This window comes from Heloderma suspectum, chromosome 2 (assembly GCF_057233095.1).
Source record: "Heloderma suspectum isolate Gila_16-S chromosome 2, 16-S_ref, whole genome shotgun sequence".
Classification (NCBI taxonomy): Eukaryota; Metazoa; Chordata; class Lepidosauria; order Squamata; family Helodermatidae; genus Heloderma; species Heloderma suspectum.
The window spans coordinates 215,029,617-215,046,998 of NC_139459.1; the positions used below are offsets into that span (position 1 = coordinate 215,029,617).

At 46.2% G+C, this 17,382-nt stretch overlaps 1 protein-coding gene across 1 annotated transcript in view; it reads left to right on the forward strand.

The window, feature by feature from the left end:
- DNAH17 (dynein axonemal heavy chain 17) overlaps positions 1–17,382 on the forward strand; it is a 117,688-nt gene that overhangs the window by 84,322 nt on the left and 15,984 nt on the right. The window contains exons 58-65 of the mRNA XM_084837750.1: positions 520–615; positions 1,954–2,171; positions 2,933–3,140; positions 6,063–6,178; positions 9,417–9,609; positions 10,916–11,151; positions 11,878–12,000; positions 14,946–15,150. Coding sequence (XP_084693876.1) covers positions 520–615; positions 1,954–2,171; positions 2,933–3,140; positions 6,063–6,178; positions 9,417–9,609; positions 10,916–11,151; positions 11,878–12,000; positions 14,946–15,150 — 1,395 coding nt within the window. The remainder of the gene's footprint in view (positions 1–519; positions 616–1,953; positions 2,172–2,932; positions 3,141–6,062; positions 6,179–9,416; positions 9,610–10,915; positions 11,152–11,877; positions 12,001–14,945; positions 15,151–17,382) is intronic.

A 17,382-nucleotide genomic window follows, 5' to 3' on the forward strand; every position in this document is an offset into this window, starting at 1 on the left:
TTAGCTACAATAGGAAGTACGGTTTCCTGCAGATCAAACTCATTTCATCTGTGCTGTCTCAAAGCACTGAAAATGGCAGTGTGCCATGTGGCCACCACACGCAAGCCTGGCTCATGACAGAGGAGAGATGCTTCGATCACGTCAGAGCCACCATCTCCTCCATTACTTTGTGCTTGTGCAGTGGTTGCCTTTCTGTTCTTGGCAATTTGCCTTAATTCATCTTTCTAGCAGCACAGTCTCTCCCTTCTACTGAGGGTTTTCTACTGCCAGGCTGCCGAGCTTGCCCACCAGGGCCACGTTCACGAGTGACACTTGTTTCTTCACATTTCCCAAGTGACACTTAGTTTTTGTACTCTCCTTCTTTCATTCTCAGGATTGCTGTTGAAACAGAAGTGTTAAGGGGAGCTTAAAGTGATATGGACCCCAGGATTTAAAAGCTAGGGTAGAACATAACACTCGTCCATTTGCATAGGCAGTTTTGTTAAATATTCATAATTTCTTGGACCTTCCTGTCCCCAGAATGTAACAGAAAAGCAAAGGGCTTGCGAGACAGATTTGGCCAAAGCTGAACCAGCGCTGATTGCTGCTCAGGAAGCACTGGACACTCTCAATAAGGTAAAATCCTTGGGCATTTTCAGCTGGCAATGTGGTATATTCTGTTTTTGTGGAACAATGATTGGTGTGAAGTAGGATTGCAGATGCTTGATTCCCCTCTCAGGAACCATCTCCACCCCCCATATATTTTGACACTGCATAAATTATCTTAATGTTTGGAAAATGCCACTGAATTACTGCATTAAATGTCTGGTCCCAAAATACTACACTCTAAAACCTGAGGACCTGTGCTAGCCTGAAGCTGATAGGGGTTCCAAGAACCCCAGGCCACTTCTAGCGTGAGTTTCTGCAGCTTAAGACATTATCCATATCCATGAATAAGAGTGGAGCTGTGAGGAGAAGGAGCCTATGGAAAACTTTCCCAAGTTTCTATGCCTCCCATATATCACCCCTGCCATACAGCCCCTCCTGAGTTGACATTTCCACTACCCTATTAATTGCTCACCCTGCCAAAAACTCAAAATCCCAGAGGAAATAATACATTTCATTTTATTCATGGGTTAACTTATTTGAAGTATTTTTATGCCACTCCTCAGCCAAAAAGGCTCCCAGAGTGGTTTACATATAGCCAATTAAATAAGACAGTCCCTGCCTGCAGGCTCACATTCTAAAAAGACATGACACACAAGGAAAAAGGAATGGGGAGGGAAGAGGGGAAGAATTAATTCCTTTGGCAGGGCTGGTGGAATGGCCCTTCCCTCCCTCTCATCTGCCTCTGGGCTTTTCTACATGAGGCATTTATCATGCACTCATCATTCCCTACTCATGATTGTTTACGGGTTCTTTGGACAATGTTGTGACCCTCCAGTTTCACTTCCGTGTCTTACTAGCACTTTCAGCAAGTATTTTTAGAGTAGGGGGAAATGCTGCATTTAATTGTGAAAGCGAAAGAAAGTGCAATTTCCTCTTGTTTAGTTGTGCTATTCTGCTATACCACAGTGCCACCTAGAGGTTATGCAGTGGAAAAGCAGGAAAAGAAACACTCCTCATGTAGAGTTCAGCTCTCAATTCTGTGATGAAACAGAAAGTAGATGCAGCTGATTAACAGCTGATTAATAGCCTCATGTAGAAAAGCTCTCTATCTAGCCTGCTGGAATAGCTGGTAGTGGTAACAGTTGAGGGGGAAGGAGCCTTCATGAGGGAGATCCTCAGCACAGCTAGTGGAATGGCCCTGCTGTCTTCTCATCTCCCTCAGCTCAGCTGAGTGCTTGATTTGGGCTCTTTGCTCAATGAACTGTATTACTTTATTCTTTATTACAGCATTTGCAATTTTGTGGCTAAGTGCCGTGACTTACCCGGAAAATTACTCTCTCTGTGTCTCTCTTTCTGCCTTTCTAGAACAATCTGACAGAACTGAAATCTTTTGGGTCTCCTCCAGAAGCTGTGGTTAATGTGACAGCAGCTGTAATGATCCTCACAGCTCCCGGTGGCAAGATACCAAAGGACAGAAGCTGGAAAGCAGCAAAAGGCATGATGGGCAAAGTGGACAGTTTCCTGGATTCTCTGAAGAAATATGACAAGGAGCACATTCCAGAGGCCTGCTTGAAAGCATTTAAGTAAGGAGAATCTAAACTGGTGTTCTTACGCTAGAAGAATTTACTGCAGTCCACTCATTGGATCAGAGGCGAGAAGAAGCAGAGCGTTTTACCCAAGGCCTCTCCTCTCTAAGGGCCCACACCCACCATTTTCAAGGTTATAAGCTGGGGATGAATACCTGAGTAAATAGAAAATACTTTAAAACTGCATCTCTTACTACCGCAGCACTGGCCCTGCTCCATGTCTCAGCCTGTTGAAGAGAAACAGCCCTTTAAGGAAGGGGAGGGCAACCTGTGGCCCTCCAGATTTTTGGCCTACAACTACCATCATCCCTCACAATTGGCTACCTTGGCTAGTGGGAGCTGTAGGCCAAAACATTTTGAGGACTACAAGTTGCCCACCCTTGGCTTAAGATCAGGACACAGGATCTCTCTCCTGGCACATTTTTAATTTTTAACAAACATGTGCACTGGAGGGAGAGGTTTAAAATGCTCCATCTAATATGCCATGAAGGTGATTAAAACTGGGCTCTCTTCTCTCCTCTCCTTGGCAAACCAGTGCAGTTCAACTGAGAAGGGAAGAGGGCTTGAATTTCATCCCCTTCGTGGCACGCTGGGTGGAGAGTTTTAAACCTCTTTTTCAGGACACTACAGTGGGGATTAAAATTGTGCCAGGGAAGGGGGTGTATGTAGAGGTGATAAACTGTATGGTACCGCTGTAGATGTTAAAGGTGCTTTTGCTACCCACAGTACAACTGTGCTTTGTAACCACCTCTCTGCAGACCATTTCAAAACGATCCAACGTTTGATCCAGATTTTATACAGTCGAAGTCCACAGCTGCAGCTGGTCTGTGTTCTTGGTGCCTAAACATTGTTCGTTTCTATGAAGTCTACTGCGATGTTGCACCCAAGCGGCAAGCCTTGGAAGAGGCTAATGCTGAACTGGCAGAGGCACAAGCAAAACTCACGCTGATCAAAAACAAGATTGCAGTAAGTAAGCCCTCACCTCACCTGGGTAAAATGCCAGAGCCCCAGGCATCCCATCCAAGCAAATGCCATTGTTCCCATTGACTGGCATTCACAACAGACACTGAGCAGGAGCATTAATTGTTTGGTTGTGAGTTAGAGAATTAAGTCATTGTGTGCAAGTGACATTCCCCCATGTCTGTGCAAACTAAGAGCTGGTGTATGATCTGTGAGCCAGGAAGTCCCCAGTTCATGACTCGGATGAGATTTGAACTGACTAGGTGAACATGCTGGATCAGACCAAAGGTCCATCTAGCCCACTTTTTTCCAAAGTGGCCAACCAGCTGCCTCCAGGAAGCCAACAAGCAGGGCATGATGGGAGTAGCCCTCTCCTGCTGTATGTCCTGCAGTAACTGGTATCGTACCTACCGCTTCTGATCTTGGAGGCAGCATATAGCCACCATGACTAGTAGCCACTGATAGCCTTAACTCTTGTGATTTTTTATAATCCCTTTTTAAGCCATCTACAGTCATGACCATCACCACATCTCATGGCAGTGAATTCCATAAACCAGCTATATGCTGTACAAAGAATTATTTCCTTTTGTCGGTCCTGAATATCTTGTCAGTCAGCTTCATTTGATTAGCCCAAGTTCTAGTATTATGAGCTTTTCTAGACAAGGCTGTCAACCTGCTGAATCTACTTCCAGTTTAGTCGCAAAATTAAGATCAGACCTCTACACAAAGAGCTTTTCCTTTCCTGCATTTCCATACTTTCCACTACATAACCTTTAGGTGGCACAGTGGTATAGCTGAATAACACAATTACACGAGTGGGGACTTGTGCTTTGTTTTGGGATGAAAAAGAAATACTGCATCTTACCCACTCCAAAAAACCCCATGAAAATGCTCTTAAAAAACAGAAGCAAAACTGGAGTGTCTCAATGTCATCTAAAGCACCTGTAAACAACCATGAGTGAGGAATAACAATAAAAGCCTCATGTAGAAAAACCCTACGAGAAAAGCTTCTTTCTTTCCATTTTTCCCACATCATGGATGATTGTATAAAATTTGATTATATCTCCCTTAGTCACCTGTTTTCTAAAGTAAAAATTGTTGTAGCCTTTTCTCATTATTGGCATTAGACAAGCCACTATTCTCACAGCCTCTGATCTCTTCTGCAATATAAATGGGTTGGACCCAGATTTAGTCAAAGAAGACCCATTGAAATCCATGGAAATTATGTTAGTCGTGACTAACTTCCCATGAATTTCAATGGGTCTGCTCTAAGTATGACTAAACCTGGATCCAACTGAATATTTTCCAAACATGAAGAATTACTGTAAAGGTTACAAAAATAATTCAGATGAAAGGCTTTGAAAACAGGTGCATATAAAAGCTAAATTAAGACTAGCAATAACAGACATGCACTATGCGTGTGTGTGTTTTTAATGTAGCTGTACATCTGCAAGTGACCTACTTTTCTGTGATGTATGGAAATGCCACACTGCATGTCTGTTGTTACCAGACTGAAGGCGCAATCCTATGCAGATAGACAGCCGCCTCTGAACTCAGAGGTGACCGCCTATCCTCTGCAGGGCAGGAGAAGCATGGAGGGGATCATTCCCTCTGCACTTCTCCTGCCCTGCATTTTTGGCTAGACAGCCCATTGTGGCTGTCTAGCCGTGGGAGGACAGAGCGAGGGAGGAGGCTACTGTACGACACATTGGATGTGTCGTACAGGCATTTCCAGGAACACCCCATTTCGGCCGCTCCGCTCTCCTCTTGCGACCGTGGAGCACAGGGCTGTTCCGCGCCACCTCCAAGGCAGCACAGAAGTAGGGAGAGGTCAGTTCTCCGGGAACTGACCACAGAGCACGGGCTCTGAGGTTGGTTTCCGGAAAACCAGATATCCTATGGCCACTGACTAGTGTCCATAGGATTGCTCCCTCCATTTAGCTTTTATATACCACTTTACTGTTTTCAAAGCCCTTCATATAAATTATTTCAGTAACCCTTACAATAATTTCTGGGCCCAACTCAAAGTGTTGGTGCTGACCTTTAAAGTTCTAAATGGCTTAGGACCCATGTATCTGAAGGAGCGCCTTCTCCCATATGTTCCTGCCCAGTTGCTAAGATCGTCTTCAGATGCTTTTCTCTGGGTGCCTCACCTCACATTGGTGCAATAGGTGGCTACCAAGGAACGAGCCTTCTCCATATTGGTCCCCCCATCTATGGAATGCCCTTCCCGGGGAGATCCGCCTGGCGTCATCACTGCATACATTTAGACGCCTGGTTAAGGCCTTCAAGTAGGCATTTAATCTTTAATCTGTTGCTCTAATTAATAATTTTATTGCTGGCTCCTTAATGTTTTAATATTTTAAATGTTTGTAATGTTTAATATTGTATTATTTTGATATTGTTTTGTAAATTGTTTTGTTAATTTGTTGTTTGGTTTTATGATTGTAAATTGCCCTGGAAGCAGACAGTATACAAATCGAACAAATAAATAAATAATAAAAGACCCACACAGTCAGCCCCACTCACATGGTTGAGTCGTTAAGGTGCAGCCTCCAGCAACTTCCACATGCTGCCAGAGGCACAGATCCTTGTGAGTGCTTCCAGGTGGAAGGTAGGATGCTATCAATCAAAAGGCATTGTGCTGCAATTCCATCTTTTTTTTTTCCTTGATGGGTTTCTGCAGTAAGGAAAAAGACTGAAGAAGTGAAGGGAAAATCTGGGAGAGTGTGGAAGATGTTGGTGTCTGGACTGCCATAACATTCTGTGAATGAGGCAGGGTGACTGCCTGATAAAAGCTTTGTCTGGAAGCACCTTGTATCAGCCTATTGCCCCACTGAAATAACTAGGAAGTGCGCATCAGTTAACTTCTGTAGCAAGCAACTTCAGAGTGTTCATAAAAGTAACTGCAAACCTGTTGTTTTAAAGGATCTAAATGCCAACTTAGCCAACCTGACTGCTGAATTTGAAAAGGCCACAGCTGAGAAAATCAAGTGCCAACAAGAGGCTGATGCAACTAACAGAGTAATATCATTGGCTAACAGGTGCCATGTCATCCAATAGAGTCTAGAGTATTCTTTATTGACATTGGCTGATTGCCACCGTGATTTGCTATTTCACTATGACCCAAATTACATGTTATACAGTTGATCCATGACTGATATCTCACTTTTTAAAATGTGAAATATTGTCATGATGGGTTGCTGCCAATTTGTTCCAAGCAGCAGTGAGAAGAAGAGTGTTTTAACACTTACTCCGCACCACATTTTCCCAGTCAAAATGAACACATACCGAAAGGTTCTTGAGGGGATAAAACTGTAGGCAGGGGAGAACCTCCTTGAGCTCCTTGGAGGAAAGGCAGGTTATAAATGTAATAAAAAAATAAATGTTGCTGTACAGTGTTTAAAAAAACGAGGCACAAAAGTTCAGTCATGGATATCGTGTATAACAAGTAGTTTAGCCCCACGAGAGCCAATATTTCATATTTCTATGTCTTCCAAAACTTCTAAGAGAAAGAACAGGGTTAAAATCCTAAGTTACTACAAAGGCAAAAATTTGCATCTCTCAGAATCATATGCATGTTTAGACAGAAAGAAAGAAAAAAACATGCTACAACTCCCAGCATGCCCCAGCAAGCTTTTGCACCCTAAATCTAAAATGCCTTGGCCACTGTTCCCAAAATACATTCAGTATAAAACATTGTCACAAGAAGTTGGCAGTAACTGTGCTGTTGGTATGATCATTGAATTGCTGCATGAAGTACTTTGCAAATCAAGCTGCAATGTGTTCTGAATTTTAGCCCAGGGTGGGGAATATGACGTTTCTTGTCAAAATCCCAAGATTCAAAGTATTTATTATTTTTTATAAACTGCTTTTCCAGAAAGGTAAAAAACAACATGATAGTAGAGGATCTTAAAATAACATAAGCCAGAGCCCCAAATATATTGCATGTTCGTTCTGTATAGTTTTAAAATCTGCTGATTCTGAGGAAAGCACTTAGTATTTTCAATATCTGTAGTATGCCGCACTAAAGCTTTTGGTTGGCCCAGCTGGCTGAAAGGCCCAGCTGGCAAGAAGAAACTTGTTATGCTTCCCAGCATGCTATGAACCATTTCCTGAAAATGAAATGCTACATGGGAGAGAATGAGTCAAAGATGCATAGTTTATTTAGAGAAGCTGCAATTAGAATTTGGAGGGAGGCTGTTAGTTCAAAGGCGAGCAGTGCTCTCTGTTTTTTTTTATGGGTCCTCTGGACATTGAGATCTGAACTGATTAGAATCTTCAAAAGACCCTCAAAACTGCCACACCAGAAATGGCAGAGTATAGCACACACCAAAAGAGCAAAGTATCTCTCAGTAGTGGCAGTGCTGGCTCCAGGTTTTTGGGAGCCCTTGGGCAAAACACACTCTCAATGGGCCCCTCCCTCAGTCGCTGCCCTCTCACCATGGCTGGCCCTACCATCACGCCAGCTGATGCGCCCACAATTGCGCCACTCTCCCCGCCCCCAGACACCCATGTCCCTGCCAGGAGGGCACACCACTGCCTCCCCGCCGCCTCCAGTGGGTGTTCTGGAGAGCCCTGCCAGCTGCTCTCCTGCTGTGGCATTTGCCACAGCAAGAAAGCCCCTAGCAGAACTCTCTAGAGCAGCCTGCTGGGTGCACCGCCAACTGCCTCTTACTAGGGTGGGCGGCCACTGCCACCCACACACCCTGTCCACTTGGCCGGCCAGCCAGCTGCTCTATCATTTGCTTGGCCAGCCAGCCTGGTTGGCCGCTTGCTCCTGCCCCCCGCTCTCTCGCAGAAGCCCTGCGGCTGGGCACAAGGCTGGAGCAGCTGGGTGGGCAGGTGCGAGCAGTCAGGCTGGCCGGCTGGCCAAGCAAGTGGGGGAGTGGCCAGCCAGCTGACCAGCCAAGCAGGTGGGTCGGCTGAGCAAGTGGGTGAGCGGGCGGTGGCAGCAGCCCAGCCACCTTGCTTGAGGCGGCAGAATACACCGGGCTAGGCTGCTTCTCGCCACCATTGTCACAAGCTGCTATCCTCCTCCTCTTTCTCATCATTGCTACTGCTTGCTTGCTTGGCAGGCAGACAGCCGGTGAGCAAGCAGGCAGGGGCCCCTACTGCTCCTCCTCCTCACCACCCCATTATCTGGGCCAGAGCGAGAGGCAGGTGAGCAAGCAGGTAGCAATGATGGAAAGGAGAAGGAACTCCAGGGGGCTCCTGTCAGTGGGCTTCTGGGATGTGGGCTCTTGGCAAGTGCCCCACCATGCCTGCCCTTGTCACCAGCCCTGAGTGGTGGCCAAGTGTCTTTGAAAAAGGTGTGCCAGGAACATGAATTATCTGCAGGGAGAGCTGCTGGAGCCCTCCAGCCTATCATACTGTTATGCACATCCCCCTTTGCTGTCACGTTACTGGCATTTTGTAAGGTTTATGTTCATTTGCAAATATACAGGCTGAGCACAGGCTCACAGCTCAACATTCCAACAAATGTCCTAAAGCTCATTGCTCCCCATTAGATTTCTAGGGGACCGCACGCACCCTAAGATTTTTGCCAAGACTCTTGCCTCTTTGATCCTCAGGCTGATCTTGCCTGCTTCAGACAACAGGCTGCTTGCTTTGAGCTATCTATCTATCTATCTATCTATCTATCTATCTATCTATCTATCTATCTCTCTATCTCTCTATCTCTCTATCTCTCTATCTCTCTATCTCTCTATCTCTCTATCTCTCTCTATCAAATTATTTCTAGGTTGCCTTGATGAGTGAAACGCTCTCAGGGCAGCATTTTATTGTTCTTTTTTTACACAGGAACCCAATTAATCCCATTCCACAGCTGGGAGAGAGATGAATGGGGGAATGCAGCCCTGATTCCCAAAGGGCTCTCTCTTTCCAGAAGAGTCCAACAATTGAGAGTAATCTCCTTAACGAAGGACAGGTGCTTGACCACTCCGCCAGGGCTGTCTCCAGCGGTCCTGGTTCAGCCAGTTTGCTCTTACAGTTTGGCAGATTCAGAACCTGAACAGGGCTGATGGAGAGGACCCCTGAGACTTCATCCTGACCAACCAGCCCCCCTTCCTCTGCAACTTATATGAGCACATTTGAAACCTGCCAGCATACAGATATTGACACACACATACACACACCCCTTATCTTAAGTAGCAGCCAGCGTTCCAGGGCAGAGAACTCATCTGCTTCTGGGAATATTCAGGCCTAGTACCAAGACAAAGCTGGCCAGAGTCCCAGGCTGTGCTGACCAAAGGCGCATCTCCTTTTGAAATGTTTCTTCAGGCTGGTTGGCGGACTAGCATCAGAAAACGTGCGTTGGGCCGAGTCAGTGGAAAATTTCCGCGAACAGGAAAAGACGCTGTGTGGGGATGTGCTTCTAATTACTGCGTTTGTTTCCTATGTTGGCTACTTTACCAAAAAATACAGGACTGAACTGTTGGACAAGTTCTGGACTCCTTACCTACATCAGCTAAAGGTAAATCTGTCCCAGAGGCACTTGGGGATGAGTGTTGAATTCTGGCAAGCCCTACTTGCATTTACCGGGAATGAGGATTCCAATCCCAGCTACAAGTCAGTTCCCCTTGAGCTACCCCCGGCATTAAATACCTGAGCCCTTGAGATGCATTATTTACTTTATTTGGGAGCACCACAGATTGGGCACCACAACCAAGAAGACCCTCTCTTCTGTCACCACCCACTTCACCTTAGAAGGCAGAGGCAGCTGGAGGACAATCTCGCCTAGTCCCAGTTAGTTCAAAACATAGCCTCTAGGCTACCAACTGCTGTCTCCCCAGTCCAGTGGTGTTGATAGTCCATGGACTCAAAGCACAGAGTCATCTAATTCACCTCAGTTCAAAACCCCCTCAGTTCAAAACACAGTACTTATCACAGTTCCTAATCTAAGAGACAGTCTGAAGTCTTACCAGCATAGAGCCGATATCTGAGGCCCTCTTAGGTGCAAGTAGACCCTGCCTTATTTGTTTTGTGAGGGACACCAACCTGATGATAACTATACCAGTTTATAGCATAACCTATTGCTGACTCCTTCAATTAGTCCCGCCTGATTTATTCTTCATTAAGTCCAATCCTAGTCCTTTCTGTCCCAAACCCACTCATGTATGCATCTAGCTTTGTCATCACCTTCACACATAGACACCAGTTTTCATATCCCACCGATTCATTTTCATATAGGTGTTCACCTAGCCTAAATTATACGGATACTTTGCTTAAAGGTAGAAAAAGCACAATTTTGTGTGTATGATGGTGGTAGGGAACCCAAAAACCCATCGTGAATATTTTTAAACATATATTAGGGCACAATTCTATGCATATTTATACAGGAAAATGTCCTACAACTCCCAGCATCCCCCAAATGGTCTTTTTCTTTACACAAGCATTTGGCTCCTGATTTATTGATTTTTGGTGTTGTTAGGTTAGACTATTATTGTTTTATTTTGTTTTAGTGCAAAAGTATGATATTTGTGTTAGTTTAATTGGTGATTTTATTAATATTGTAAAGCACTCTCGTGCTCCTTTTGGAGGAAGGGCAAGGTATAAGAATTTTAAATGAAGAAACATTAAGCACAATATCTACAGTATGTCCTGCCAAGCTGCATCAGAACAATAGTTGGGTTTTTAACCCTTGATTATGAATTCAGTTCCATTGTCTGACTTGACTGTACTGCTCAGTTCTTGTAGACAGCTGTAAAGTTCTGTACCAGAGAAAAGCAATCTGTGCATGGACTGTCCAGAGTGAGACCCATTTCTTAATTTTTTTGCAGGTGCCAATTCCCATCACTCCTGGGCTGGACCCTTTGAGTCTCCTAACGGATGATGCAGACATCGCCACATGGAACAACCAGGGGCTCCCCAGTGACCGCATGTCCACAGAAAATGCAACTATCCTATGCAACACAGAGCGGTGGCCACTCATTATAGATGCCCAGCTCCAGGGGATCAAATGGATTAAAAACAAACATGGAGGCGATCTGAAAGCCATCCGGCTTGGACAGAAAAGGTTGAGCCATAGCTATTCTGTTCTGGGACACCCCTCATATCCTTTGTTTGTATATTGGGACCAGTTGAATAAGCCTCTTCTGCCCAGTCCCCAGCCCAGACCTAGGGCTTCTCCACATAGGGCCTTTATCCTGCTATTGAGATTAGTTACTCACAGAAGTTTGCAGGTCCTTTAGATGACATTGTCAACCTCCAGGGTGTCTCCTGTGCTAAATGACTATTATCCCTTTTTTTTTTTTTTAAGAGTGGATTAAATTACAGCGCTTTGAATCCCCTTGTGAAAAGAGGAAATCCCATAATAAGAGGAGCTAGACAGCCCCATCTAGTGGCTGTATAATGAGACATATTTATTTATTTTTATTTTATTTATTTCATTTCTATACCGCCCATTAGCCGAAGCTGTCTGGGTATATAGGACAAGCAGATAAGGAGGGGAAGTCGGGGGGAAGGGAAGTGCATGTAAAGGGAGCCCATCATGATCCTGCATTTAAAATGGAAGCAGAAAGCCCCAGTAAAGTTGTGGGATTTTGGCCGGTACAGAAATGCTCCCAGCCAGTATTAATGAACAGAGGGGAGCCTAGCCCTGGACTCCCATAAGACCCCCTTCCTCTGCAAGCATCAGCATTCTGAATGCTTGTGCAAACTGTCTCCAGCCTCCCTCAGGACAGGATAGGAAATATTTTTGTGTTCGAAAGCATTCTTACAGCTTTATCATCTGGTTCTGCAGCTACTTGGACATCATTGAACAAGCTGTTTCTGATGGAGACACGCTGCTCATTGAGAACATTGGAGAGTCTGTGGAGCCGGTGCTGGATCATCTGCTGGGTCGAAACACCATAAAGAAAGGAAAGTAAGTTGGCTGTCGCCACTGTCTTTAAAGCCACAATAGCCCCTGCCTTTCCAAAGAGGAATTGCGGTGAGGAGATGGTAGCCTTTCAGTCATGGCTGCATAGCCCAATTGCTCTTTAGTTCAAGATAAACGGGCTATGGGGGGGGGGGGTTGTTTGCAACAATCCCGTGGCTGTTTCATCATGGTCTTGCTGAACAACAGTACCACCTGTGTGTCTTGCTTGCCCCTTTCCTACTTTGATCTGCTCTTCATGTTGGGAAGGAAATGTGTGATTTCCCATATATTTCCATTTCCTTATGTCCCTTGCTATTTCCAGTAGAAACTATTGTGCAAGGGTTCCCAGATTATTATTTATTATTATTATTTATTAAATTCATTAATCGCCCATCTGGCTGGTCACCCAGCCACTCTCGGCGATGTACAGCATATAATAAAACAGTTTAAAACAATAACATTCTACAATAAAAACATTTTCTAAAATACCCTAACCCACCCCAAATGCCTGCCTGAACAACCACGTTTTTAATGCACGGCGGAAGCTCATTAAAGAGTGGGCATGGTGGAGTTCCCTAGGGAGGGAGTTCCACAGAGTGGGGGCCATCACAGAAAAGGCCCTCTCCCTCATCCCCACCAGTCTAGCTGTCCTGGCTGATGGGACAGAGAGAAGGTCATCTGAGGCTGATCTTGTTAAGCAGCCTGTCTGGTGTTGCTGGAGGCGCTCCTTAAGATAGGCTGGGCTGGAACCATATAGGGTTTTAAAGGTCAAAACCAACACCTTGAATTTGGCCCGGAAAACAACTGGTAACCAGTGCAACTCCTTCAGCACTGGAGTGATGTGATCTCGCCTGCAGCTTCCGAAAAGTCTTCAAGGGTAACCCCACGTAGAGCGCATTACAGTAGTCTAAACGAGAGGAGACCAGGGCATGTACTACCAATGGGAGCAGATGGTCGGGAAGGAAGGGGCGCAGCCACCGTATCAGATGGAGTTGATACAGCGCTGTCTAGCTCACAGCTGACACCTGAGCCTCCATGGACAGCTGGGAGTCCAAAATGACCCCCAGGCTGCGGACCTGGTCTTTCAAGGGTATCCGTACCCAATTCAACACCAGGTCAACATCTCCCAGCCTCCTCTTGTCTCCCACCAAAAGTACCTCGTCTTGTCAGGGTTGAGCTTCAGCTTATTCCTCCCCACCCAGCCACTTACCGTCTCCAGACATTTGGACAGGGATTCTACGGCCAACCTTGATGGAGATTTGAATGAGAGGTAGAGCTGCATGTCATCCGCATATTGATGACACCGCACCCCAAACCTCCTGATGATAGCTCCCAGTGGCTTCACATAGACGTTAAATAGCATCGGGGAGAAGATGGAACCCTGTGGCACCCCACAAGTGAGTGGCCATGGGTCCAAAACCTCCTCTCCCAGTGCTACCCTCTGGTACCTGCCGGGAAGGAAGGACCGGAACCACCGCAATACGGTGTCTCCAATGCCCAACCCCTCCAGGCGGTCCAGGAGGATACCGTGGTCAACGGTATCAAAAGCCGCTGAGAGGTTGAGGAGAACAAGGAAGGAGCATTCACTCCTATCCAGAGCCCTCCTCATATCATCCACCCATATAATCCATCCAGATTAGTAGTGTTGCTACTCCAGCCCTTATCTGGAAATGTCATATTGAACTAATTCCCAAATCCAAATGAGTATGCTTATGATTACAATCATCACTCATCAACTGAGCGCTGGTCTTCATTCCTCTTAGTTTCAAATAGGTTCGGAATTGTGAGCATGTGTCTGCACATTCCTTCCTGGCATTTGTGCACTTGCACATATAGACACAAGCTCAGCTTCTGCCACAAAACCTTCCCGGTTTTGCCATTAGTCTTATTCTGATGGTGGCGGCACCGAGAGAAGGGCCTCCCCAAAGATCTTAAAACCCAGGCAGGCTCGCAGGGGAGAAGGCGGCCTTTCAGGTGGCCTGGTCCCAAGCCATACAGGGCTTTTAAGGTCATAACCAGCACTTTGAATTCTGCCCAGAAACAGAGCGGTAGCCAGTGAAGTTGTTGTAAGAAGGGACTCAGGTGCTCCCTGTAACTGGCCCTGGTCAACAGTCGAGCTGCAGCATTCTGGACCAGCTGAAATTTTGGCAGCAAATCACTACTTTCCCCTTTTCCACTAGCAAGCTCTTACAGCCTTGTGCTAGCTTTGATTTACGCAGCACACCATCATCAGCACTAGTGATGCAACACCATTGGATCCCGCCCGGTTATTCCTCAGGAGGATCTATAATTCAGGTGATTCTGAGGCGCAGAAAAGCAAAAACAACACTCTTAAAATGCAGAGCTTTCCTGCATACAAAAAAGAACTTTGACTGTTCCTGTGAATTCAACCTACTCCATCCCCTGCCATTTGGAATGACACCCTCACAACCACAACTTTCCCACTAACTGTTCACGAAGCCTCTTCTGCCTACTGTGTGTCTCCTATGGGGTTAGGCATTTGTGCAATCCTGTCAACAAATCAGCCTCTGTTGTTGACATTATTCCACTATTTTTCATCTCATCCATTCAGCTTCTCAGATGATATCCCTCATAGGTATCTGTCTTCTGTATTCAAGCCCCTTTTGCCAGTTTGTTACAAGAGGGGAGCATGTATGGCTTGGCTCTTCTGTTATATTTATTGAACCATCTTTACCAAAATAAAAGCCTAACAGTGAATCCATGCTAAAATAAAAGAAGGAGGTGGTGATGGTGATGGCAATTGTGTTCATGGCTAATAGCTATGGCCTAAGCTGGTCTTCCCCAACCTAGTGCCCCCCAGATGTGTTGGACTACAACACATCTGGACAGAACCAAGTTGGGAAAAGCTGGCCTAGGATATAGGCAGATTGGTGGGTTTCCATACTGGTTTGTTCAGTACTCTCATGCCTTCTCAAAACTCTAATCCCCAGGTACATTAAGATAGGAGACAAGGAGGTGGAGTACCACCCCAACTTCCGCCTCATTTTGCACACCAAGTACTTCAACCCCCACTACAAACCAGAGATGCAAGCCCAGTGCACCTTGATCAACTTTCTGGTCACCAGGGATGGGCTGGAGGACCAGCTCTTAGCCGCTGTGGTGGCTAAGGAGAGACCCGACCTGGAGGAACTGAAGGTATTGTAACTGCTGGTGAGGAACAGCATGGCCAGCTTTACAAGAATCAGTGGTAGCCAATGTTGGTCGGTATTGCCAAGGCAACCCAAATGGTTCAGGCAGTGAATCCCTGAAGCTACCATTCAGATTTTCATTTGCCTGGAGGTACTTACTACATGTAAGCAGGGAGCCAAAGTATATTATAAAGGGAAAGGCACTGATTTGTACACAGATGTAGCCTTCATATCGAACACAAGGGATGTACAAATGAAGGCATTTAAAATAGATGAGATGTTGATGGAGACATCCAATGAATTCAGTCTCAAAATGTGATGCCTGCCATTGAAATAGAAGAGGCATTTCTTGCTCAGTGGAGGAGGTTTTCCCAAAACAGTATACTCCTCTCACTCACCTCAGAGGCAGGGCCATGTCAGTCAAAGTAGACTCTTAAGCTTCCATCAGAGGAGGCCCTGCCCAGTTCAAACTCCTGCCTTCTCCACTACAACGGGGGCAAGGGGAGCTCTTGCTCCTACTTTCTGCTTATACTGACTGCTCTCCCATCCTGGATTAGATATTTAAGTAGGGAGGGGAGCCACAAGACTTGTGTAAATTGGTTCATTTATTATTAGATTGCAATCCTTTGGTTCCTAGGAGGAAGTCCCAGGGGACATCGGATATTGCAGAGCTGCCACTCCATAGTCGGAGAAGGAGATCTGCTGTGGAGGTCCCCCCTTGAGCAGTGGTGGAAAGCTCTGCTGCCGTGGCTGTTCCACTGTTACTGCTCCAAAGGCAATCAGGGCTAAAAGGGGATGATGTTCCAAGGACATGTCAGGGGCAGTTTGGGGAAGGCCTTGGGTTTGCCAGATACAAAGCCCCCTTGTTCCCTCGACATGCCCCTGGAACAGGGGGAAATCTATGCCCTCCCGGGAGCTAGTCTAGGTATTTTCCTTCCCACTCAAACCACAGGAAGGGGAAATTAAACACCCACGTACCTTTAGCTCCAGCCAGTGTGAGCCTGGTAGGGCTTAGGAAGTGGCAGTTCCTCTGCCACAGGCTCTTCCCCCTGCACCAGGATTGCTCTGTCAGTCCCTTAATTGTAGAATCATAGAGCTGGCAGGGGCCATATTGAGTCCAACCCCCTCCTCAGTGCAAGAATTAATTGCTTCGCTTTGCTTTACTATATTTAAATGTATTGGTTCCTCTAAATCACCTTTTTTTTAAAAATCAACAAGTTGGTTGTATATTTAATTACCATTTTTTCTCATTTATGCTTCTATTTCTCATTTACTTTACAGTTGCTCTTTAATGAAAGAGGCTACTATTTAGGTTAACCTTCTGGGCTCAAAAGGCCCACTTGCAATTGTTGCTACAAGCAGAATGCTAGTCCTGCTGTTTAAATGGAACAGCACCACGCAGAGGCTGGGACTACTTAGGATGATGGTGCTGTTTCACTTCTGACCAGGAGGCCAGCTTCACCGTTGATTTTGTGCGGAGTGGGAGCAATTGGAGGTCATTCACATCACATGACGTCGTCTCCAATCGGTAGCCACCAGCAGCTTCCTTCCTGAAAAGCTGCGTTTTCGGAAACTGCTTTTACTTCTGTTGAAGTGGCTCCCAAGCAGTCCTGCTGCTTTTTGCCCCGTCCTCCCCCACTGCATTAAATCCTGGGTGTGCCTCTGCGTCATGACTGTGACCTGGCAATGACATGGTCAAGGGATGGGGGTGCCCTCCCCCCCCTTCCCTTTTTTCCCTCCATTCGCAGTAGGGCCTTTTGAGGCTCCCTTTCCCACTTCCCTCTATAGCCTCTTCACCCAGGCACAAGGAGCAGCCTGCCTTTCTGGAGTAATCTGCGAGCCAGGGAGGGAGCGAGTAGCAGCGGGGATGGTGGGGTTGGGGAGCAAAGTAACAGATTCACTCTCTGCTGTTTCTCATTCATAAATCGGGTGGGGGAGGAGGAAGCTGCCATCCCTCCCCCCTCCCCCACAGCAGGGTGGCAAGTCCCATTGAAGTAAATTACTATTCTGATGGGGAAGAAAAGCACTGTGACGCTTTTATGCATGAGCAAGGCAGGCTAGTTAGTCCCATCGCCATTCTGACGGGGAGGAATAGCACTGTGGCTGATGAATGGGCAAGACAAGCTAGTTACAGAATTGTTACTACTTGCTCCCTGATTCATAAGAGCGGGAGGAGTGAGGGGTGGGAAATAAGCCTCTCTCATTCTCTGAACAGCACTTCCCGGGCTGATGATGTTCA